At 44.7% G+C, this 25080-nt stretch overlaps 1 protein-coding gene across 7 annotated transcripts in view; it reads left to right on the forward strand.

Annotated features, from left to right (window-relative positions):
- Positions 1-24624, forward strand: part of RGS6 (regulator of G protein signaling 6) — a 536757-nt gene extending 512133 nt beyond the window's left edge. For all 7 annotated transcript variants that reach the window (XM_065595309.1, XM_065595306.1, XM_042849401.2 and 4 more), the window contains one exon: positions 1476-24624. In XM_065595309.1, coding sequence (XP_065451381.1) covers positions 1476-1526 — 51 coding nt within the window. In that variant the 3' untranslated portion in view covers positions 1527-24624. The remainder of the gene's footprint in view (positions 1-1475) is intronic.
- The last annotated feature ends 456 nt before the right edge of the window (positions 24625-25080 follow it).

A 25080-nucleotide genomic window follows, 5' to 3' on the forward strand; every position in this document is an offset into this window, starting at 1 on the left:
AAAACAGCTCTAAAATATGTTTGTCCTAAATTTATTTCTGTTGGACTGATAATCAGTATCCAGAGTTGTGTGATATGAGTTTGAACCGAGTGCCCAGGTGGCTCATGTCCTGAGTACAGCCCAGTACACACTGGGAGGAAGCCGTCAGAATACTCATAGGCTCAATTCTGCAACCTTTGCTTACACTGAGCAGCACTTACTCATGTGACTAGCCCTATTGGTTTCAACAGGTCTACTCCCATGGATAAGTACTCTTCAGTGTGAGTAAGGGAGCTAGAATTGAGCTTTACATTGGCTAATTCTCATACCATCACTCAACTTCTCTTGACACTAAGAGATTAAAGTGTAACCCCCCTGAGCTAATGCCAGTGGCCAGACTTCAGTGTCTGAGCTGATACCCGTCTTGCTGAACATTCAGCTGAACCTCATTTCATAGATGCCAAGGCCAGAAGAGACCACTGGGATCATCTAGTCTGACCTCCTGTATAGCACAGGCCAGAGAACTTCCCCACAATAATCCCTAGAGCAGCGTTTGTAGACAAACATCCAATCTTGATTTTAAAATTGCCAGTGATGGAGAACTCACCACATTGCTTGGTAAGTTGTCCCAATGGTTAATCACCCTCATTGTCAAAAATGTACATCTTATTTCCAGTCTGAATTTGTCTGTCTTCAGCTTCCAGCCATTGGATCGTGTTGTACCTATCTCTGCTCGATTGAAGAGCCCATTATTAAATATTTGTTCCTCCTGTAGATATTTATAGACTATAATCAATTCAGCCCTTAATCTTCTCTCTGTTAAGCTAAATAGATTGAGCTCTTTGAATCTGTCACTATAAGGCATGTTTTCTAATCCTTTAATAATTCCCGTGGTTCTTCTCTGAACCGTCTCCAGCTTATCAACATCCTTCTTGAATTGAGGGGAACCAGAACTGGACAAGTATGCCAGCACCAGTCTAATACAGTGCTTAATACAGAAGTAAAATAACCTCTGTACCCCTTCTCAGGAGCCCCCTGTTTATGTATCTCAGGATCATATTAGCTCTTTTGACCACAGCATCACACTGGGCGCTCATGTTCAGCTAAGTATCCACCAGGACCCCCAAATCCTTTTCTGAGTCACTGCTTCCCAGGATAGAGTCCCCCATTCTGTAAGTATGACCTATGTTCATTATTCCACGGCAAAGTCAGGTACCTGAGGCACAGAGGGGTTGAAATACCAAGAGTTCTGTTACATGCAATTTACTGCCCCTGTGTAAGCATTGGCATGGGTAGGAAACCACATGCTCCCGTCACCACCCGTAAGTGGCAGGCACTTATCCCCGGCACTCAGCTGCATCTGCACCCTTTCAACCATTTCAGTCTCCTGCCCTTCATGCTCTGTCACGGCCCAGATGATTGAGCAGGCTGGTCTTTTTTTACTGTGCAGCAGCTTCACTTACAGCTTGGCTTTCGTCTTCTGTTTGTTTCTCTAGGGAAAGTCTCTGGCAGGCAAGCGCCTCACAGGCCTGATGCAATCCTCCTGACAGCCTCAGCTGGACACGCAGTTCCTGACATCCCTGAAGGACAGCTGCACTCCACCTCCATGGAGGAAGTTTCATTTTGGGGAGAATGGGTCACTGTGAGAGAGAGTGCGAATGAGAGCAAGGGGAGACAAAGGAGCGCAAGGTGGAGAGATCAGCTCACCGGAGGTTCCTCTTTTCATAGTTTACATCAACACTTTCTTACTTGTACAGCTTTGTAATGACACTGAGTTCTATAAAGGTACTTTGGTTCCTACTTGGTTCAAAGGAGCACACTTCATTGTATACGAAAGGTCAACAAGGAAGAGGGCTTAGTAGCTTATGAGGAAAGGAATCAGTCCCAACCATAGCCTAGAGAAAGAAGAGCTGAGCGAGAGCAGTATTTAGCCTTCATCTCTTCTCTCCCTGGTAAATGCCACCACCATCATGGCCACTTGCTCTCTTTCTGGTGACCATCCGGGTCCAATAAAATATCTACTAGAAGCTGCTTCTCCTGCTCAAAAAATGCCTAATTCACGTCTGCTGTGGATGGAAGCAATTTAATTGACTTTATATTTTTTTTCGTTCCTCTCCTCTTTTAAACCAATGGTTGAAAAAGCACTTTTTAGCTCTTCACTTGCTGTCCTTCCAAGGGCATGTAGCATGTCCAAAGATACATGGCCAGATCATCATCTGAAGACAGTGGAGCTTTAATGATTTACACTAGCTGAGGATCTAGCCCATACAGTCAGATGCTGATCTCTGTGTAAATCCTCTGCCTTCAGCAGAGTTACTCTGCATGTACATTAGCGTGATCAGCATCTGCCCCATGGTCACCAGGCAAAGTTTTAGATGTGTAATATATACACACATAGTGATATGTTTAATATTGTATTTGCTTTCCTATTTCTTTTAAGAATTTTTTACATACTTATCATTTTTTTTTTCAATTTAATTGAAAATAGCTTGACCTGAACCACTTTGGGAAAACTTCTAGCCACTCCAAACAGAGAGGGCCAAAATCTGCACATTTATGCAGGTAAAGCTAACTCAATTGACCTCAGTTGGTCACTCAGGATTTACAACTGAGGGGAAAATTCAGAGAGGAGAGGATTCCTGGTTAAGGTTACCCAAGGGTGGAGCAGAAGCATGTTGTGAATGGGTCAGGGATTTTGACACCAGAGAACACTTTTTGACTAGTAATGGGCACTGCCGGGTCCTTTCTTTAATTCTCAGCTATGCCATTCCTCTGGGATGTGCCATTTCTAATAACATTAGAAAAATGAGGATTAGCTGAAACTTTGTGTGACATCAGGCCCAGGAGTACACCTGGAAGAATGACCCAGAGGCTTCCCAACACTGTTCTCAGTAGTCTCTGTAAGGGCTGAGAAATGTGTCTTGGGAGAGAGGAGGACGAGGAAAGAACTGAAGTAAACTAATTCATTTGGCTAATAATAAAACCCAGGTATAGTAGCTGCAGAAGTGGAAAATGACCTGTAGTCAACTGCAGCATATTGTACATAGACAAAACCTTCCAAAATCTTTACCAAATGTGGCTCAGTTTGTTAGTGCCACAAAAACTGCCTAATGAGTGATGATAGTTTTAAGTTCATGAACTAGCAAGTGGTTCAGAATAAGTACCTGTCTATTGCCTTTCTTCACTCACACACTAAGATGTCTTTTGGTGCAGGTGGTAGAAAATTCTGATAAAGGGTCCAATCCTGCATTCCTACTCAGGCAGAACTAGCTAGCTTATCCATTTAGCTATCTACAATAGATGTGCAATGCCGACGGACCCCGATCGCTAGCGGGCAGGATTGAACCTGGCTATGAGTATCTACCGTATGAGCTAAAAGCCACCTGTCTGTTAGCTAAAGCTGTAGAGCAGACTCATTAATCTCTAAGTGGCTTCGGTGCCACTAGATGGGACAGAACACCATACCCAGAAGTTGTGTGAGTTACATATGCATTTCAGATGCACTAGTATCTAAGCTCTATGTATATTCAAAATTAGGATAACACAATTTCTGTCAGAAAAAAAAGACCTCTTCCTCTTCTTACTCCCCACTGAAATGAAATGCCCCACAAGGGCAATTTATTGCTTCCAGGAAACTCGTGTTGTGTTTCAGGATACATCAATGGAAGTTTTGCCTAAGTGAGTGCAGGATTGAGCCCTTTGCCTGTATGAATACACAGTAGAGCTTTGAGGGGTGATATTTGTTATCTTTTGCTTTATTGTCATAAATAGTATGTTAACCTAGAGCCTCAGACTAAACTCTTCCCTTTTGTACACCAAAACCACACTTGAGTCCCAGGATTGTAGAACTGCTACATCAGTGCATGCGCCCATACATGTTCAGATGGTCTCATGACCTGAGGTGACATTTGGTCACCCTCAAAATCTTACTTTGTCCATCCCCACTGGACCAGATTTTCTGTCCTCCTTTATCCACCCAGCCTCTGGTAATAATGGGGCATTCTGCACAACGGGCCCAGTTAGCTATCCACATGCACTCGTACCTGCAGCCATCCCCAAGAGTTTGAGAATGTGATGGCTGGCCTCCCAAAGATTTTTTTTTCTATGTAAAACCCATCAGTGGCACATGTCACTGGAGTTTTATAAGACAATTCCTGCTTCCACCCCAGACTATCTTACTGCTGCATGAAGGCTGCTGCACATCCTGGTATCTCATCCCTGCCACCTTCACTAATAAGGAGAGTTTCTTATGAAATACCAAGTCAGGCTGCATAGAGTGGTCACAGATAGAATGTGCACATGAAACGTAAAGCATATGGGTGCGTTCCATGAGGGGCAGGCAGGTGGGCTGTGTGCACTCAGTGTTAGGGGAGGACTGTAGCTACTTTCATGCAGATATGAACACTTAGTCATGCTGAATTCCTAGCACCAAACCAAGCCCTTGCTCCACTCTGGAATGCTGGGTTCTGGGAGAGTGTGAAGCTGGAGCAGCTGAGCGAAGATGCTCTGAGCTATTCTGTCTGCAAAGGACACATGCAAGCAGAATGCTTCACGGTGCTGGTGAGGAGTGTGCTGTTTAGTGCTCCTTACCTGCTGGTGCTACAGCATGCTGGCAGGTGTACAGGGATGGGGGAAACCTGGCCATACTCCCAGCAAGGAGCACTGGTGTTAGGCTATACCTTGGACTTGTGCAGGTGTCCTGGGAGAGGGGAAAGAGGCTTCCTGTTCCTTCTTTCCTCCCCCTCCTCCTTTTCTGTAGGGCATCTGTGTCAGAAAGGGCAAAAGTTAGTGCATACTCTGTTTGTGGCTGTGCAGTGTAAATAGTATTCTGAGCATAGAAGGAAGTTTTACAGTGTGTGTGTGTGTGTGTATATAGGGCCTGGATGTTGAACAACTTGCTAGTTAAGTGAACACACGCAATCTAATCTGCTCAGCAATGACTGGAGGAGTGGCCAGAGCTGCATTTTCTCTGGAGATCAGAGAGCTTTGCTCTTACTTGGTTTTCTGACTCAATTTCTGTAAAAACAAGAAGCAAGACAGCAGCCAAGTCCTTCTGAGGACACACACAAACTCTTCCGCATTTGTCTGACTTTCTTTCAGCATGACAGTATTTACATGCAATTACTTCTATACGAACTGCATTCTTGAGTTGTTTTTAATGCCTTTCTTCATACCATGTGATGCTACTTTTGTCTGCTCAACAGGATCCCATTGGCTATTGCAGCAGCAATGCTGCTACGTTACAGTGTGTCTGGTGTGTTCCAACTACCTCACCATTCTGAAGATGTGTTAGGAAAGCAGCTTTCCACCCCCACGCATGCTCTAAATGACGTTGTTTCAGGGAAAGGCCTTATGCCAATTAGCAAGGTGGGGGGCTTCTAAAATCTCAGTAGCGTGGAAGCTGTTTATAAAGCTTCCCATGAAATATGTCTGTAAAGATGTCTTTGGATAACACAGATGCTACTGGATATTGCAGTAGAGTAGTATCAGAACAAGGCAGTAAGAAGGTTCCACAAGACAGTACAGCCAAATGTTAGACTAAGGCAATAATAAGCTACCCAAGGCTAGTGCAGCAAAGTACGCTCAGTATATAAGGTACCACGGAATCCTGCAGTAAAGTGGTATCTGGACAATGCAACCATAAGATGTCACAGCATTCCAGTATATAATAATACCAGGATAAATGTAGCAATAAGGCAACACAGGACACTGAAGTAAGGTAGTATTAGGATAATGCATCAATAAGGCACCATTGGGATGCTGCAGTAAATTTGTTTGGGGATAATACAGTAATAGTGTGTGCCAGGAAACTGTGATACATGAGGAGCAGGGTAGTACAGCACTACGATACCACCACATGCCGCAGTAATAAGGTGCTGCAGTGAGTAATAGCAAGATGAAGCCGTAGTAGGATGCTGCAGTTAAATAATATCAGGCTGCTAAGATGCTGCAGTCAAATACCAAAAGATACTGTCAATGGATAATGGAGACAAAATATGCTTCCGCTCCAGACTACAAAAAAGTTGCTGCAAGGTAACCAGAAATGTTTTAGTCCTTGCTACACTTCTTCATTTGTCAGTTTGCTTTCAATGAAGCTGGGGTAGTAGGACTCCAACACAGCGCTCATGGCTATTATCTAAAAATAAACAACTGAACTCAAATTGTCTGATCAGCTAACGTCTTATGGGCCGTATGCTTAAATTCTTCATTAGCCCTTAGTCTGGTAAAAGTCCCAGTAACTTAAATGGGATCTTTGCCTTGATCAGGACTTCAGAATTTGGTTCTATGATACTGAGGTTTGGGCGGTGGTTTTTGCATGCAATTATTTAGCTCCTGCAAGCAGCAAGAAACAGACTATTAATTTTACTGTCCTGCTTCCTGAAATGCACAAATAAAATGAGCAGCCTGGAAAATTGAATCCTGCTCACTCACTCTCATGCATGCACACTCACCCGCGCACTCTCTCTCTCGTCCACTGACGTCTCTGTGGGCCATTGAGCCTAACCACGGTAAGGTGTCTGAACATCAGTCTGAAAGGCACAGGTCTGACGTCTCCCCACTGAGTCTGGTTTGGATTCCCTGCGTAGCACAGTGTTCCCTGTCTTATTTGTTTATTGTTTACTCCATTTGTGTTTTATGTATTCTTAGACGAAATCGTGACATTGATTGCCACAAAGCGGCATGTATGATGTTGGGTGACTAGACTACGAATCCATTGCTGTTGGTGCCCCATTGGGTCAAAGACTTCCCAGACTGTTGCGTGTCGTACCAGACAGGCATCTTATGTAAGGGCTCGTCAGAAACTAAAGCAAAGTCAGCAAGACTTACACAGTTTGTGTATTAGCTATTAGCTAGATAGAACAATGATTTCTTGGGGCAGGGGAGGGGATGTAAATGGTGCATCGCTGCAATGTATTGAATAGCAGGGACAGATCACAGCTGGTTATGGCTCCATGAAACCGTCCCAGTGTCAACGTTCTGCCATTTCTTCCGGTCTCTAGACACAATAGCCTTACTGTCACTTTATGTAGCGTCCTCTTCCTAGATAGCATAGTCAGCTGTAAATGGCTTGGTTCATGATTTGACTAATGTGGTAATGCCTTGGCTTGGCTCTGCCTTCAAACTCCTTGGCTTGCCCTAGTTTTGGTTTAATTATTAAGCAGGATTCTCACATGTTGCTAAACTATAGTGCAGGGTAGGGTAGGTTGTTGTGATTTTTGTATTTTAAGCTGTGAGAGTTTGTGTAGCTTCGAAGCACTGTTTATAACCTGAGACTCAAAATAACCAAGACAGCTGCTCATCATAACTGTGAGCTATGTAAACAATATGCTAGGCTCAGGCCCATACAGTCCTTTGAACTTAGTGCTTGGAAGAACCACTTTGTTGTGAGAAAAGTAAACTTGCTGCAGGAGAAAGTCAAAACTGATCAACTTTTCACATGCTGTAGCTTTAGCCTCCCGCTCCCAAACATCTGCAAAGCTCACAGCTAAGAGCCCGCAATCCTCTAATCCTGCTGATAAGCACTTGAAAACAAGCTTTCAAAGGTCTGCCTTTACATTCTGATCCTATTACTTGGGTGCTTTTAACATCAATATATAGCTAGCACCATAAGTGTCAGTGTGGCTGCCCTCTTGCCTCTGGGACAGAAGATTGTGGTTTCACCTCCCACAGAGGGCAGCTGGCTGGTGGACAGTATAAAAGGGAGGTAAGTGCATTACTAGAGGTTCCATCCTTTGGCTGGGATGCTCTCTTCTGCCCGTCCACAGGAGCTAGACCAGTGGGAGAGCTAACGATTTCATGATGGGTTTTTTAAATGGTAGCTAAGAACCCTAACCAGCACTGTCAAGGAAAGAGGCTCTAGCTTTGTCTAGACTAGGATTTCAGGTGTGATGTTAGCCCTCATGTGCTAACATCACCCCTTTAAATCTCAGGCTCGACAATGCCTCTTACGTCTGCTCTATTTTTAGGTTGTTGCTGAGGGCAGAGTGGGCTGCCTTCTTATCTTATGCAATGAGACCGTCTAACTACAGCCCCAAACTCTTCTGTATGTAGACGTAATTCCCTCTTGAAGCAGCCAACGGTCTAAAATGACTCTGTGTTTTTTGGAAGTCACTTTAGGCCAAACCTTGAAAAATGAAAACCTGGAGGCTTTTTTTCTGAGAAAATTGTGCTGAAATGCAGGAGTGGGGAAAGGAAAGCCCTTCGCCACTGTGTAATTTAGGGCACCCAGAGCTGTGTAGCAAGCTCCAGGCTAGCTATCAGTGGATAATGGACCCCCTCTGCTGCTCCCTTCCAACATGGGTTTGGTCTTTGTGAGTTCCCTCTGAACCAAATCCGAGTTCCTTCTCTGGAATGCAGGGGGCTCCATACACTGCAGAACCAGCACCATGGTCTGCTGCATTGGCACAAAGCAAGATTTAGAGGCTCATCCTGTGGAACCCAGCTCCTCAGTGCAGGGCTGCCCAGAGGATTCAGGGGGCCTGGGGCAAAGCAATTTTGGGGGCCCCTTCCATTAAAAAAGTTGCAATACTATAGAATACTATATTCTCTTGGGGGCCCCTGTGGGGCCCGGGGCCTGGGGCAAATTGCCCCACTTGCGTCCCCCGCCCCCCCCGGGCGGCCCTGCCTCAGCGTTGCTATGAGCAACTACTGCATTAAGGGCAGCAAAGGGGTGGCGAGGCTGGGCCAAGGGAGGGCTGGGGACAGTGAATCTCTCACTAGTGGATCCATGAATCAGTGCCACTTCAGGAGCAGTGTTACGATCAGCACAGGGGTTACTGCAGCCTCAGCGTGGATCCACAACCACTCCCCAATACATTCTGCCTGCTATAGTGCTACCCAGCACCCCACTGTTCAATCTGTGTGCTGATTCCCAGGCTTTGGGCTTTTGTGCATGACCCCCCCCACACACACACACACAATCCTCCTGTCCTCCATCATGTTGTCCAGGATTGCCCCAGATGTCTGCTCCATAGTGCATTGGGAAGGAGGGGGACTCCGTGTGTGAACTCTGCTGCCTGGCCCTCCAGCGCAATGGAAATGTATCAGTGCCTCTGAGTATTTTTGGCCTTAAGCAGGCATGGAAGCGTGTTTAAGATTTAGCCTTTTGAGATTTCTAGGGAAGGCTTAGAGCCAGCTGGAAGGTGCAAGAGCACAGCTTTGCCTTCTACCACGAATGAGTGGGTAGCACTCTGCATGCTCAGACTGCAGGGACTGTAGAATGGGTGTTGTGATACCACAGCGCAGCCATCACAGCATTTGTGCTCTCTGCTTTCATTTTGGAGGTAATGTAACCCTTGGTTATGTGGCTTTTTGTGGCCTATTGATTGTAAACAAAACTCATAATATCAGGAAAATACAAGCCAATGCAAAGGTTTTACTCAGAGTTGGGAGGTTCAATTAATTAACTGAAATTTAGCTGCTTGAATCTACCCACTCTCCTCAGTACGCTCCCATCCCAGATTGCAATCACTGTTGTTCTTAACCCCCAAGCTACCCACAAGAACTCCGGCATCTCACTTGGCCACTCTGCAGCCTGCTCTGCTATCTTTAATAATCTGGGAAGTAGTAAATCAGCATACTGAACCCTGATGTGAATATTGCCTTATAATCATAGATGGGGCTGCAAACGTCTGGTATGGATCAATGATTGTGAATGCCCCAGAATTCTGAGGTGTTTGGAACAAAGTTTTACTTCTTACGAAGACCTACTGTACAACTGTTCACATACTAAAGCATCAAATGCTACCCCGATAGATTCCACTCTCGTCCCAGCTAAGAGTCCTTGCCACTTCACAAAACTGTCTCATTTCCTTCCCCCACAGAAGTTGGTTGTTGGGGTCAACAGACTGATTCAGAGTTGTCTTCCTTCAGTTTCTTTCTGCAGAACTGAGTGTGGTGTCTCTGCAGGATGTCTAGTCTAGGCTGGCCTGGACGCACAGGACAAGTACAGGCCAGGAGATGTGATGTGCTGTCAATTAGACCTCTGAGTGGCCCGCAGTTGAGCACATTCATATTCACTGAGAAATCAGATTCAGGAGGGTTGTAACTTCTCGCTCTTTATCCTGAAGGACAAATTTGTTTGCTTATTTTTCATATCTTCAGGCAATTCTAGGGCACTTATCACCAAGTACCTGAGTGCCTTTTTGTTGCCTCACAACAGTAGGATGTTGCATCACCATATCATCGATGTTGCCTCAGTCCCCACTGGTTCAGCTCCTAGCAGCCTCTCTTCATTCTCAGCTGCCTCCCTCCCTCAGTAAATCTCACCCTGCTTGCCTATCCTGTGCCCACCTTTTAGGAAAATGTGATTGTTTAGATAGGAGGGTCACATCAAGATCTGCCTGATTAATCTGACTGAAGGACTTTGCACTGCATTGAAAACATTCCGATAAGGAGCTGCTTTGTGCCTTATACAAACGTTATGATTAAAAATAAATTTGAAGGACTTGGCTCATCTTAGGCCCTATTTGTCCAAATCTCAAACCCACTGCACAGTTTGGCTCAGTGAGCAGATTCAGTCCAGGAGTGGCATATTGACAGACCTAACTGGGTGCACAATGCTGGTGCTGGTCTTTGCTGTCATTTTCTTACTTTCAGGACAACTAGTCACTGACAGCATCCTTGTATGTTGTACCAGGGAAGGGAACACATCCTCACTTCAGGCTGCCAGGAACAGCGTGTGTCAGGTGTCAGACATTTGATCTCCCACCCCAGGGCACTAATAGGCTTTGGGAAAGTGGTCTATGATTTGAGATAACAGGTGCTTTCTGCAGGTCTAGACTGTTCATGTCTATCTAACCAAAAGCACCTCACCCACCCCAGCTCACACACACTTCTAAAAACTAAAAAACAATGGAAGATCTTAACACTCAGAACATCTGCAAAGTGCACCACACCCTTTTATATGCCCGGAACCATGGAGCACCTTCTCAGACCTACTGAAGGTTCCTCACCCTCCCACCTGTCTCTGAATGCTTAACTACTCCACCCAGATCTAGAACCTTCATGCTAAACTCCCCATCCTGCCCCTCTTAATGCTCCCAATTTCCAGGTGCCATCCATAAATTGACACAGTTTCGTACATCCCTTTAACTCAAAGGGTTAACACAGCTTTCTATAAAGTAGCATAGCAAACCGTGATTTATCATATGTGCACCAAATTATCTGACTATGGAAGAGTCAGTGTAGTGACCTGAGTGTGACCAACAGTAAATCTGTAACCATCAAACAGAATGAAGAATTGGTTGCATGTACTTTTCTTTCTCTATGTCTATATTATTAAACAGATCTAGTGAATCCAGTGGCAGAGAATTTTTCATTCCCAGGAGATAAGGTTTGGGCGCAAATTCTTCTTCCCGGGGCTTTGGGGGCTATGTCGTGTCACAGGCATGATGTGTCCTGGGGTAAAGGAAACCAGTTTAGCAACCGCCTCTTGGCTCTTTGCCAGAGATGGCACAGTGCATCACTCATGGCACCTCTGCAGGCCAATGTCATGTGACACATCCTTCCCTCCCCACCGTGGCCAAGAAAACAGTTCCCAGAAAGTGGCTGCATTACTATATTAAGGTGTTCCTGCTCTTGGATTCCACAGAAACAAAGCAATCCCTTCACTAAGTAGAACACCGTGGTCTCTGTGTAAAAAGAAAGGAAAATCCAAAAGGAAAGATTGAGCTTTGAGCCTTGCGTTTGCATTCAGCGTCGACATGACGGATTTCCCCTTCTTGGAAAGCAGCTTTGGCATAAATAAAGCTGTTAACGGCTTTGTTATTAAATTGCCCTTTACTATCAGTAATCATGGAACCATAGATAATAAAAGACCTGGCACCTCAGCATGTACTGCCCTCTGCAATCCGCAGGATTTTCCCTACTGAATATTCACCAGGGTTGCTTTATCCAGCCTGCCTTTGAAAATCTCCTGGGATGGAGCCCCTGCAGACACCCGCAGACACTGTTTTCCGTACCTCAAGCATTCTCACTGCAAGAGAAGAATTCCTTCTTCTGTAAAGTCTAAAGAGCCATCCCTGAGCAGATTTAAGCACCGTGCTACCCCCCTCTGAAGTCCATGGGATGTAAGGCACAGTAGATTTTTGGTCCTAAAGATTTTCTTTATGCATCTTCATGCCCTTGCTCCTACTTATCCCTCCCTACACCAATCTTCCCCCTTTTCCTCCCCACTGATATCGCTGACTCCTTGTAGATATTTGTAGACTGTGATGTCTCCTTTCAATCTCTTTTTTCCCCTCAGGCTATACATATTTAGTCTCCTTTCATATATCAGGTCCTCAAAGACCCTTACAGCTTTGTTGCCTTTTCTTTTATTAACACTTGAGAAAAACATGATAATGAATGTACAGATCAACCTTGCTAACCCACACTTCACTATTCAGTATGCTTTATAGTTCACACAGAAAATGACACTCTCGTTCCTCCCTCTCTCAGCAAAGGTTTAATAGCAGATTCTAGATCAAAGATACAGCTCACTAAGACCACAGTCTTTTTACAAAATATTGACTTTGTGCAAGTTGATTATGAAGTATTCTCAGAAATAATTAAAACTAAAGTTGTCCAAGTTGTACTGCGGAGTAACGCAGTAGCCTTGCTTTTCTTTTAACTATTTGTTCACTTAATGCCTAATAAAATCCCATTCAAGGCAATGGAAAGACATCCCTGGGCTTTCATAGGAATTGTAAAATTGCACTAATTAGCAAAAGTGAACACCTCACAATGGCTTTCCCAGTCATTCGTATGAACTGGCAAGGCACTACAGTGTGTAGGCATGCTCATGCAACTGCCACATATGCTATGGTGATATCCAGTTGCTAAATACATTTATCATGCATCTTTGACCACTTCATCTACCCTCTGCCCACACAGTAGCTCCCCCAGGACAGATTCCAACATTCCAACAGCTACAAATGGCTGCCATTTAAAAAAGTTAACCTGCCAGAGAAATGTTTCCTCCTTTCTGCCCCAAAATTACCCCAGGTCCAGGATGGGCAAGATTCAACACTGGATCAGTGACAACTTTGCTATACATACAAATAATATAATTTTTAAAGTCTGTTATCATGACCAAAAAGGTGATTTTTTTATACCATTGGAAAGAGGGAGGTTCCCACTATAACCATGGGACCCAGCACTTGATTCCAGCCCCGAAAGGGTACAAGATGCGAGTCTTTAAAACTGTGACAATTTTAGGAACAGAAAAGCCATTTTAGGTTATTTTTATGGCTCCCTCAGAACCCAGTACAGTAGTCTCACAGAGAGTAAGGCGCCTGGCTTTACAGATGGGAGGTGTTTGGAAAGTAATCCCAGGAAAAAAAATTTACAACTCTTGCATTCTTGCCTACATTCGTTTTTCACATAAAGAATGACTTGCATAACAGACTTGGGCCTTCACCACTCATGAGTGATGCATCAGTCCCCAACTCATGCTGCTAAAAGCTTTATACAACACCACACCATCATGCCTTCTCTCTTTATATTCATACGTAGGTAAAAGGATTGATAGATCCAAAGCCACCTTAGGAATTTAAATGCACAACTCCCATTGAAATTAATGAGAGCACATCCAAATCTCCCAGGCAGCTTTGAACCCATCAGCCTGGTATTGTATATGGTATACTATTGTACAGAGATGCCTACATCCACATGTGTAACTATCTGCTTCAGTTAAGTGGGCAAAGCCACTTTCATTATAAGTCTGTGTTTGGTCATTTATACCAGCTGAGGCTTTGGCCCATCATGTATCTGAAATTATCTGAGTACATGTTCCCCTAGAAAACAGTAGGGCCCACCCAGCCAGCAGCAGCTGCAATGGCAACGCCAGGCTGGCAGGAGCGGCTCTGGCCAGCACTGGCCGTGGAGGAGTTGGAAGGGGTGAATGCAGAGAATGGGCTCTCCACTGGGGTTAGGGGAAGAAGCTTCAGGATCCCCACTGGGACCGAGTGGGGGGAAGAAGCCCATGACCCCCTGCAGCCCCCCATAATGGAGGCACCAACCCATCTACCCACCCCAGGTAACAAACAGCAGCTGCAAGTCCCTTCAGCACTCACATAAGGAGGGGGGCCCAGAAAGCACTTCCCCTCTCTGCAGTGGCTCTCTTCCTGCCCCCTGTAACTCCATCCACCTCCTGCTGCTTCCTGCAGGACCTGATCCCTGCACCTGATAGGCACCACCCACTCCGCCTGCCTCTTTAGTGGATGCAAATAACTCCACTAATGGCTATAGACTTGGTTCTATTCTAGTGGTGACAGTACAGTCATCCAGTTAGCGTTACTATAGCTACAAATAAATGTAGTAATGAATGTTACAGGTATTATCACCACAAACCATTGATTATGAGGGACTTTAAAGCACTACCAGAAGACGGGGAATTAATTTAAACAAAAATATTGACATGAAAGCTGCGCCCTGGCTGGCTCCGAGCCCCACTCCGAAACTTCATGTAGCGCAACATTCACCCCCATGCAGAGGACCAGCCTGAGGCCTATGCACCTCTTAGGGCCCACTTAAGTGCTGTTTTGAGATCTTGAGTGGAAATTAAGAGCTGCACAGACCTTATTCTGGCCCTAGGATAGGAGTGAATTTCCCCAGAGCAGGATGCATTTTTTTCCCTCTCCCATGGCCAAACTGTGCATTTTAGGTGCCCATGAGTGACACCCGGCCAGTCTCTACCACCTGGTTGTAGACACTAGTTTGCCAAAAAAGGTCTCAAGGTGGGTGACTCCAGGCAGAAACAGCACCTGTTATTAGAGACTGTTCATTCATTTCCATCAGCCTATCATTCAAAGCAAAGAATTTCTTTGATTCTTGCATCTCTTTTTCTGGCCACAGTTTGTCTGTGAGAAGATTGCAGTTTTCACAGATCTATTCACTATTTGAAATAATCTGGCAAGTACTTAGTCTTCAAGTAATTCTTGGTCTGTAGTGCCACCACACGCAGGTTGTTACCAGCATTTGACATTTGAAATTCAAAATGTATTGGTTAGTTTTGATTGGATGCAAAGGTTGCATTGTATTGTTTCTGCCCCCTCAGCATACCATTTAGAATCAGGTTTCCAGCATGAACTGGTGTATGTGTGTTCAATATTCACTTTCCAGAAATATTCGCCAATATTTGCTTAAATGTGACTGTTTTCATAAACATTCCTGGAAATAAATGTCCATCGTTGATTATTCATGGAAAGAAAAGGGATGAGAAACCAGCCAAAGCTAATTTTTGTTGGTTATTATTATATACAGAAAAGTCATTGAGGCGTTTACTATACTCTACAGATAGGGTCTGCCAGGTGCAGTATGCAGTAAGCTGAGTATTGGGTACCCGTCATGTTTACTCAGCTAAAACTCCCATGGAAGTTGCTAAAGAGATTTGTCTGGGAAAGAACTGCAGGACTGAGTCCTAGGGTAGCTCCTTCACCAGCACAGCTGATAACTGTACTTTAAGCCTACCGCAGAAATACCCCAGCCTGCAAAAGCTGGTGCTTTTAACTGCACACAGAAAAGTTCTACCGTGCACTTTGAAAGTAGAAAATAATTCAAACAGCATTTTCTTGCTCCCGCCTAGTATTTTTCTCTTTGGAAGTTGGCAGCCATTTTAGTGATGGGCATCTCTCAGAAGGCCAAGGGCTTCCCTTTGAGAGGTTAAAATGAGCAACTGCAGTTCCCCATGATGTCAGTTGGAGATGTGGCTGCTCAGGACTTCTGAAAAATCAGCTCCCCAGTTTGATTAAGATCCCACTGCTTTGACTGCTTTCTCCTCCCCTGTACAGCGAAGTAACTCAGCCGTTCGCTTGGTACCTCCCAAACTAAGATCCTTTCATCCCCAGGACACCTGTTCTCCATTTCCAACAGCATTTAAAGCTTCTTCCTCCAGTGTCTTGTTTGTGTCGTGTTAGTGAAGATTTTTATCCCACCTTTGAGCCTTAGCAATGCTTTGGCAAGTGTACTCTATGTGTGACATCATGACAGCTAGTAGGGGCTCACTTTTGGCACGCTGTGGCCAATCTCTAGGCCCACATAATAAACTGTAAGTGGCCCATAAGATATGGTTTTAATTAGAGCTGGACTGAACCAAAAACTGAGCTCCAAAAAGCAACAAACACATTTTGTAGCTCCGGCCCCTCTCTAGGGTAGCATCTCCTGTGCTATGCTACAGCTGTTCAGTAGTCAGAAGAACAAGCCAGATGCATATTTTAGTACAATGGAGAGCTGCAGCTCCAGTTTAGGCAAGTTCCCATATGTAATTAGTCACCCACCTCCCCCACAACCCATCCTGTTTAGAATTAAAATTGTCTGCATTCTTTATTTTGGTCTATATAACTATTTATGTCCATAAACCAGGGCAGGATGATTGGGAGAGTAAAGGATGGAGCAGGCAGGCTGGCTGGTGGGGAAGGGAGGCGAATGGGGGGCTATGCTGGTGAGGTGGGTGACAGAGGAGGTACATCGAGGGGGACTGACTGGCTGGGACAAGGGGTGCAGAAGCAGGGAATGGAAGCAGTTAAAAGCATGAAACAACTGCGTGAGATGTGAGGCTTAAAGTGACCAGAGTCTCAAAATAAAAGAATAAACAGGCCGGCTATCACTTGGTGGGGGGGAGGGGCGGGAATACCTAGCACTGGGCGGTGGGGAGGATGGGCACGTAATACCTATCACTCGGGGGCGGGGGTGGAGCAATACCTATTGCTTGGGGGCATCAGATCCTGCAGGGAGCAGCAGTAGCAGCACTGAGTTACTGGGGGCAGGAGGGGAGGGGAAAGTTGTTTCCAAGCCTCCTTCCCCTGGACATGCTGAAGGGCCTTGCAGCAGCTGCATACTACCTGGGGTGCAGGATGGGCTAGTGCCTCCAGCAGGGGCTCGGGGCCTCTTTTCCTCAACCTCTGTCTAGTGCAGATCCCAGCGCTTCCTCCCCTGGTTCCCACCCTAGATCACAGCGCTGCTTAACACACAGCACTTAGATGTGTTATTAGTGAAAAGAAGCAAATGTTTATTGAATAACGCATACAGGTTCAAATGACAGCAAGTAGAAATATTGGAAACAAACGGTTACATGTTAAAAAAAAAAAAAAGGCATAACATGCATGCTACAGCCTAGACTTAAATAACAAGAACTTTCCTGCCTAATGATGTTTAGCTCACCCAAAGTCTTTGCAGCATTTGTCAGCCAGTTAACTATGACCCTCCTATGACAATGCTGACTAGTAAACTACTGGCTCTTGGTACAGACCTTATATACCACCCTTTGGTGAATTATTATCCATACACCTGACCTGAACCTGTAAGAACCACCTGCATCTCCTCTGTGCCGCTGTCAGTTGGCATCAAGAGGCCCCAGGGTCACAGTCACACTTTGCCCCAAAAAAAGTAGGGAGGCGATGGGGCCAGGCCAGCCTGCGCATACACACACTTACTCAGATGCGCACACATCCCTGCTGTGCACAGACAAGCTCTCTGTGGGCAGGTGCCATTCCTCAAGACCCTCAATTAAGTGCTGTGTCCTAGATGGGGTGGTCAGTTTTTCCATGGATGTGATGCAGGTTATTATTGCCTGCCTTGGTTTGAGATTATTCTATGGTTTAGGTTTAGTGCTGCCGTCTGGCTGTGCTACAGTCAGAGAATATGAACTAGGTATACTTCATGACTTGTTCAGTCTTGTAGAAAGCACAAATAGTGTTGGCATAATCTATGCATGTAATATATGTAAAGTAGGGGCATAGGTTCCTACATGATTAGCATAGCATACAGAAAACAGTAGTCCAAATAAGTACAGTTTAACATTGATCTTTATCTCAAAAATAATGCTTAAAAATAACTTATAAAGGTATCAGTTTTTCCATAATGAACTTGCTTTATGATGGACAGCTGGGAAATTGCAGTTTGAACTCGTCACAAACTGCCACTAGCAAAAGCAGACTGGAGCAGGGTCAACGTTATCAGTGGAACAAGCCACCATGAATGATGGGACAAATCTTTGCTCATCTTACTCACACTAACAGTCCCATTGAAGCCAATGGACCTGCTCATGTGAGTAAAGCAAACAGTATTTGCTCATAATCATGTTACTAATAGCTTAGCAGAAGTTGTCTGTAGTTAATTCCCCTCCTGGTAGAACATTCTACCACTGTGGAGAATACAAACAACATATACACATTTTAAAAAGGGTAAAGGATTTATAATAAATAATAAGAAGGCACTTATGACTGTTCAGCCAATCAGATTATTCCATTGGCAGTTCCTCACGACACCTCTTCCAAAGCAATGTCATCTAGTAACTGGCCAGTGGCCTGATGCACTGCCACTCTTGGAAGAGGCCCCTTTAAAAAAAAAAAAAAAAAATCTCTTAAAAAAATCACAGAAATGTAATGATGCTTTAGTATCTATTTTCAGGTCTTCCCTGCTTGGGTTTACTGACCGTATAGAATACTCGCACTTGCTGTAGTCCATGGTACTTATTGTCACTCAAGCCAGAAAGCGACAGAGGCAGGGGGAATCCCCTACAAATAGGTACTAGGTTGCCTCTGGTGCATCCTTTATGGTATGAGTTCGTATGGCTTTATGGCTTCTTTGCTTCAGTTGACTGTGCCACTATTATGGTAACTCTCTTATACTATAGGTGGCACCTGGGATAGTATGTAGCTATTTATAGGATGTCACACTACTAGCCAAATGGCACTGATATTTCAAATTCATGCATCAGCACAAAAGCCCAGCCAGATGTCGTGTTGCAGGTAGCTGAGAATCCCTTAAATCAAGGCACTGGGGCTTAGATTGTGATCTTTGTTACATTAGTGTAAATACAGCTCAACGCCACTAAATTTACTGGAGCAACACTAGTTTGATACTATTGTAACAGAGCAGAATCTGACCCAGACATTTAATAGTGAGATATTATTAATAAAGCTGATGGTTATGTGTCTGCACTATGTAACTACCCATCCACCTTACATGGACTAAATTCCCAAGTCCTGTCCCAGCATGCACTGGGTTCAGTGTAACAACAGGCACTGTATTCAGAAAACCTAGTCAAATGTACTGATCAAGGATGTCCTTAGTTTAGCTAATTTTGTTTAGAAAGAATACAGCACTGTGTGCTCTTTATCCAACTTGACATTCGAGGGGAACTGGTTTAGAGAACTCTTCTGAATGAAATCTGAAGTTTTCTGAAGAGGAGAAGAGAGCAATTAAATTCCAAACAAAGCCCTGTACTTCTTATGCAAATATTGTGCCAAATCTCCTCACCTTTCACACCTCCTATCCAAACTGCAAACACAAGCTGGCAAATAATGTGAGTATCCATGCAGGCAATGCTCAAATTCAGGTAGTGGTCCAGATGGTGCCAATTTGGAGGTTATACAGCCAAATGTTTAATAGAAAATAGAAAGCTCTCAGCCGTGAAAGGCAATCACCATGCTTCCTTCTCAATGACTGGCTTGACAGCTTGCGATGGTCACAGATGTGCGAGAGAGCTAGCCAGGTGTTCTATATCAATGAAAGGCAACACACACATAATCACCATAGTTCAGTCAAGCAGTTCAGTGGAAAAAGGAAGGAGAAAACTTTATTGAAAAGTTTAGGTTTACATTCATTCGCTAGTCATAGCATCTTGATTTCATTGGCTTTCGCTAGCCCTAAGGAGGGTGTTTATGTCTATTAGCATCTTTTGCCCACTACAACAGTAAGTCTCCCCTTGCAAGTAAGTAGACTAGGTCCAATAACTTCATTCTTACCTCTTCTCTGGCAGGGCATTAACTTGGAATCTGTGTGGCTCACAAGTGTTCTTTCCTTTTCCCACCTTTTCTTTGAGACACGTTTTTTTTCCATTGTGATCCAAATTATAGGACATGTCTCTCTTTGTATTAGCTTATGAGAGGAATTCCATGTAAAGAGTCTATGTGGACCTGTTAGAGTAGCAACTCTCAACCTACTTTTGTTTTATATCGTATATTTCAAACTCTAGTTAGACCAACATCCGGTATTTTCCCAGCTAGGCTTGAGGTGGAGTAAACTTGGTACAATCAAGTGGTTGCATGACAAGTCTTACTAATTAATTAATCGATTTTCAGGCCAGACAGAACTATTATGCTCAATTACCCCGACCTTCTGTGTAACACAGGCAATAGAATTTTCCTTAGTAATTCCTGCATCAAGTCCACATCTCGTGATTTAGAGCTTATTGGCTAATATATAGCTGGGGACTAGCTGCTGAGTGAAGGACTCCTACCTCATATGATGAAATACACATGGTTGTTGAGGAGTTATATTGCAATTCAAGTTTTTCATCCTCCCATGTTGAACCTCCATCAAACCCCGCAACTTCCCAGAAAGGTTTAATCAATTTGGTTCAAGTATTTGTTATAGATTGAAGAAAAGCCAAGAGCAGATCAAACTGAGCACAACATATATTTCAGTTGAGTAAACTAGCTGGCTTCATGTTGGAGTCATAAATTTTATTCCCCAGGCAAATGTATCCCTTTTGTAACTTCATTGAAGTTAATAAATTTGTACCAGGAATGGATTTGGCCCATGCTATTTTTTGTGCTTAAACTTGGATAAGTTTTTTTTTTAAATAGTGCACTTTTGGTCAGCTTAATGACCTAGTGGTAGTATTATGCACTGCCAAGTGGAAGAGTTTGTTTGGAAACCCAGGACAGGTCTCACGCTCTGAACCAAAGCAGAGAAAGGGAACTTGTTAGAGGCAGCGAGCTCAACTCTTAGAGAATGTTGGCCCACAATGGCATCCAGTGACCAATTGGGATCGATTAAAAGTAACTCTGATCAGTGACCTGGGCTCCTTCCTCAGCGTCTTGCCCTCTTTCTGCACCCAGATTTCCTCACTCACATAGGTCCCTTTGTGTGGCCTCAGTGTATTGGTGGGGAGACCATAAAAGCAGGGCTGGCTCCAGGCACCAGCCTACCAAGCATGTGCTTGGGGCGGCACCTGGAGCGGGGTGGCGCGCACCGGGGAGAGCGGAGCCACAGCTGGCTCGCAGCCCTCCCTCGGTGCTCCGGTCAGTCGGGGAGAGCGGGGCCGCGGCCGGTGTGACACACTGGGCTCGCCACTCCCCACGGCGCTCCGGCCAGTCGGGGAGAGTGGGGCCGTGGCCGGGCTCGGCGCCCTCCTCCCGGCGCTCCAGCCGGTCGGGGAGAGCGGGGCCGTGGCCAGGCTCGGCGCCCTCCCCTGCCACACTCCCTGCCAAGGGGCGGGGGGCAGCAGGCGGCTTTTTTGCCTGGGGCGGCAAAAAAGCCAGAGCCCGCCCTGCAAAAAAGAGAGGTAGAATCAAAAAGTTGTCATTGGGTGAGGGGGCGGGCTGGGGAGGCTTCACTTGCTGACAAAAGGCAGCAACGACAAACAACGAAAAACAAAGCAAACCAGCAATGCTATTTTAATCTCTCCAAGAGCGAATACTGCACTTAGGGCTAGACCTCCAGCAGGCTTCTCTAAATGAACCCATAGTATTTACAGGTGTGTAACTGTACATTTAATTGTGCGCTAATAACCAATTTGCATATGCAAGTGCAGGCTTTTGCATATACAAACAGATGCATCTGCTACTACTTTGGTAGCTGTTAGAGAGTCAGATGAAAATTTGCTCAGTGCTGGTTTTGGTCTCTAATTTTAGATATGTTTCCCATTTGAACATTTAGAAGTAAAACTTTCACTGAGTAAAAACATGATGCTGCTTCTATTTCCTGTTTTCCCATACCAAAATTTTCACTCCCCAGCATTTCCCCCAATTACCCATTTCACTTTAGGTTCACAAATCTACCAAATGCTGATCAGGTGTCTCTACTGAAAGAGCAAAGTTCTCATGGCTTCAGGGGCAATATTTTAGGTGCTAAACCTTCTCACTGCAATGTGTATCTTTATTGGTTCTGATGACAAAGACCTGTATTGCTGTTTAACTTGTAATGCGGCAATTCTGTAGAAGCAGTTACTTCTTTGCATGTATATAGATTATCAATAGCAACAGTTTCTTGAAATGAATAACAAAATATGTACCAAAAACGCAATAGATTATTGGAAAGCTAAATAAAATCCTACACAAGTTTCATTACAATGACTTGGTGTTTTCTTTCATGAAAAGATTAACAGCCATTGTGTCTTATAAATGTGAACCACAATACTAGTATGATCCTGGCCAACAGTACAATTTTAGAACAGAGTTTTAATTGCATGTTTTATTATTGGTCAGTTCAGGAGGGAGGGATTGTTACTTTAAAGCTTGTTTCTAGCTCCATTGCCCGTGCTCGGTGGTTCTGCAAAAAGTCCCATTGGAATGAATAAGATACTGCCGGGCTATACCTGGAACCAGCTAGAGCAAATGGCCCAGGATAGAGGACTCTGGAGATCTGTGGTTGGCAGCCCATACCCCAGTTGGGGTGACGGGCAAAAAAAAAGTGTAAAGGGCCTTTAGTGATGTAATGCTCATGAAAAATGCCCTCTGTTGGGTAGGAAATCCAGCCACTCGTGTCATCAGTGAGGCTCCTAAGTGACACAAAGGACACATTCATGATATAGAAAGTAGAGACTCGAATCAGAGGCAAAGCCATCCTGGGTCTACTTCTTACTGAGAGGAAAATGGACTGAGGATAAATGAGTTGTGGGGAAGTTTGCTTCTGTATCAGTGATCAGAAGCGACTCAAATTCCGCCCAGTACAAATGATTTCACAGAATGCAGCAATAAAGGATATTAGGTTTCGGGAAAGCAAACTCTAGGCACTAAGAAATTTTGTGAGTAATGTGAAATAGAAGGAAGTTTTTAAAGCTCTCAAATGGACGAAAGCTGGGGACTCCTGAGACTATTATATTAAGGGACAACAGAGTAAAATGTCTCTAAAAAAGAGCAGTACAAGAACGAGACGTGGCCAGTGTGCCTACACAAGGCAGTGCTCAAAAATTCTTAGTGTAAAAATAACCCACACTGGATATGGAAAGAGGCCCAATTCTCCATCTTGCCTCACTCTGAGTTAGCTTGTAAACTACTATTTAATAGAATTTCTGCACCAACTCAGAGACGTTAAGCTAAGTGAAGTTTGGTCCAAACTTATATCATAGCCAAACTGTTTTCTTCCTCAGCCTGATGGCTACTCCTTAGCACTGTGAAAAAAAATCTCAATTTCTCTTTCAGTCTGTACTTACTTATATGGCCCTTATCACCACCATTTCTGAGCACTTAGTACACTAGTCTAGGTAAAAGGCCAGTTCCCTTGTGTCTTTCCCTCCCACGGTAACTAAAGCAGCCGCTCAGTCTCCCTAGGGACCACAGAGTGTTAATATCTGCCTCAGGAAAAGAAAAGCAAGGAGTACAGTTAGGGAAAAATGGTTGATCATCATTAGAAAAGACCATGCCTGCCCCTCGGCTCCCCTCCTTCACCTTGATTCTTCCCTTTTCAGATCCCTTAAATCTCTGAAAAATGACTCCGGGAGCTACTCATTAGCTAAGGCAAGTATGGTGCTTATTGAGCTTCCTGGGAGGAAAATGACTCGCGCCTCACCCAATCCCGTCCATGGCTCTCATGCACCCTCAGCTCTGCTGAGGCTGGTCAACTCATTTCATAGTCACTCATGACTGAGCAGCAAATGGAAACATTTAGTAAGTAATGGAAACCATGACCTGTCAAACGTCATGGGTTGGTGCCAAGCAGGTTTCTAATTATAGCCTGACGCGTAAATACTGTTGGAAGATGATTGCACTTATTTGGACTAGCACAATATTAATTACATATTTTGATTATTTCTATCAGAGGCTGTGTGTGAGAGAGAGAGAGAGAGAGAGAGAAGGCTTTTCAATGGATTTAACCCTTGCAGCACTGAAAACAAGTGTACTCATCCTTGGACTGCAGTGAAGAGCTGAATCCAAAGTACACTAAACCTTCTTGCCAAGCTGATCTCCCCTCCTCCCTGTGACTTAGTCTCATCACACGTCACCCCACTGCCTTTCTACCCCAGCCTGCCTCTGCTCTGATTCCACGTCATTTTCCACATATATCCCCAAGGGCACGTGCTTGTGGCTTACTTGCCTCCTATTGCAGGGTCCAGGATGGTAGAAGCGGCTACGAGAGGGTTGCACTGGGAATGCAGACCAGAGCCAAATAAGGATTTCTGGCAACAAGCAGGTGAGGCAGGGCTTGCTCTAGTCCAGAGACCTGAGTTATCCTACAGCATGAAATACTCAGATATTTGGCCCGGTAGCCTTCCTGGAAAGCCAGGTTCCAGCTGTTAAACTGGTCAGTTCCCAAAGTTCTGCTTTTAACTGGGTCATGCTGGAGTGAGCTGCATGACTAGATTAGTGCTGTAGCTCTTGAACCGGCTGATGGACTGAGCCATTGCAAACTGTCGCATTCTCCAGCTACATGACCCAGTCGTTACGGCAGTGTAGGCTAAAGCCCATTTTCACTGTAGCCACATTGGGGCAGACTATGCGCTCACACAATCCAGCAGGAGTCACTTATGTTTTTGGTGTAAGTCTGGTTCTGCTGCAACTGAGCTGGGGGGGCCAAGGGAAGTAGTAACCTAACACACGTATTTGTATAGCTGCAGATTTGACACCTCAGCAATCCAGAAGCCATCTGTGCAAAAGGCTGCTGAGGATTTTGGATATTCAGGAATGACAGTACACAACTCCATTGTCTGGATCACTTGTCCTTGGGGAAAAAATAGTTACCTTAGGTTTTAAAGCTAAAGAGTTCCAACATGTATTAGGAAACCTGATACCAAGTAAAATGCGCGTGACTTTTGAGTTCATGGTAGACTTGAAGCTGAGATCAGCCTTCCCTATAGGCTTACTAAGGCTGGTGAATGTTTTGAGTGAGTCCAGAGGCTGGCTTTGGTGTAGGCCTGGAGCCATGTTTCCAGGAGGGAGCAGGCTGCAAATGGACACTGGGCCAGCCACCTTTTGAACAAGCCTGGGGAAGGATTTTGAGCAACTGAGCCCAGGGCAGGGTTTTGAGTAATCTCAGGGCCAGGTTTTGAAGAAGATGGGGGCTGCATTTCAAGTGAGCCAGGGCTGCAACTTGAACACGTATGTCCCAATTAATGGTTGCATATTGAAACCATGTGAAACTCGCAGCTTTGCATTGTTTCAACACAAAACTAGG

Source organism: Chrysemys picta, chromosome 4 (assembly GCF_011386835.1).
Source record: "Chrysemys picta bellii isolate R12L10 chromosome 4, ASM1138683v2, whole genome shotgun sequence".
NCBI classification, from domain to species: domain Eukaryota; kingdom Metazoa; phylum Chordata; order Testudines; family Emydidae; genus Chrysemys; species Chrysemys picta.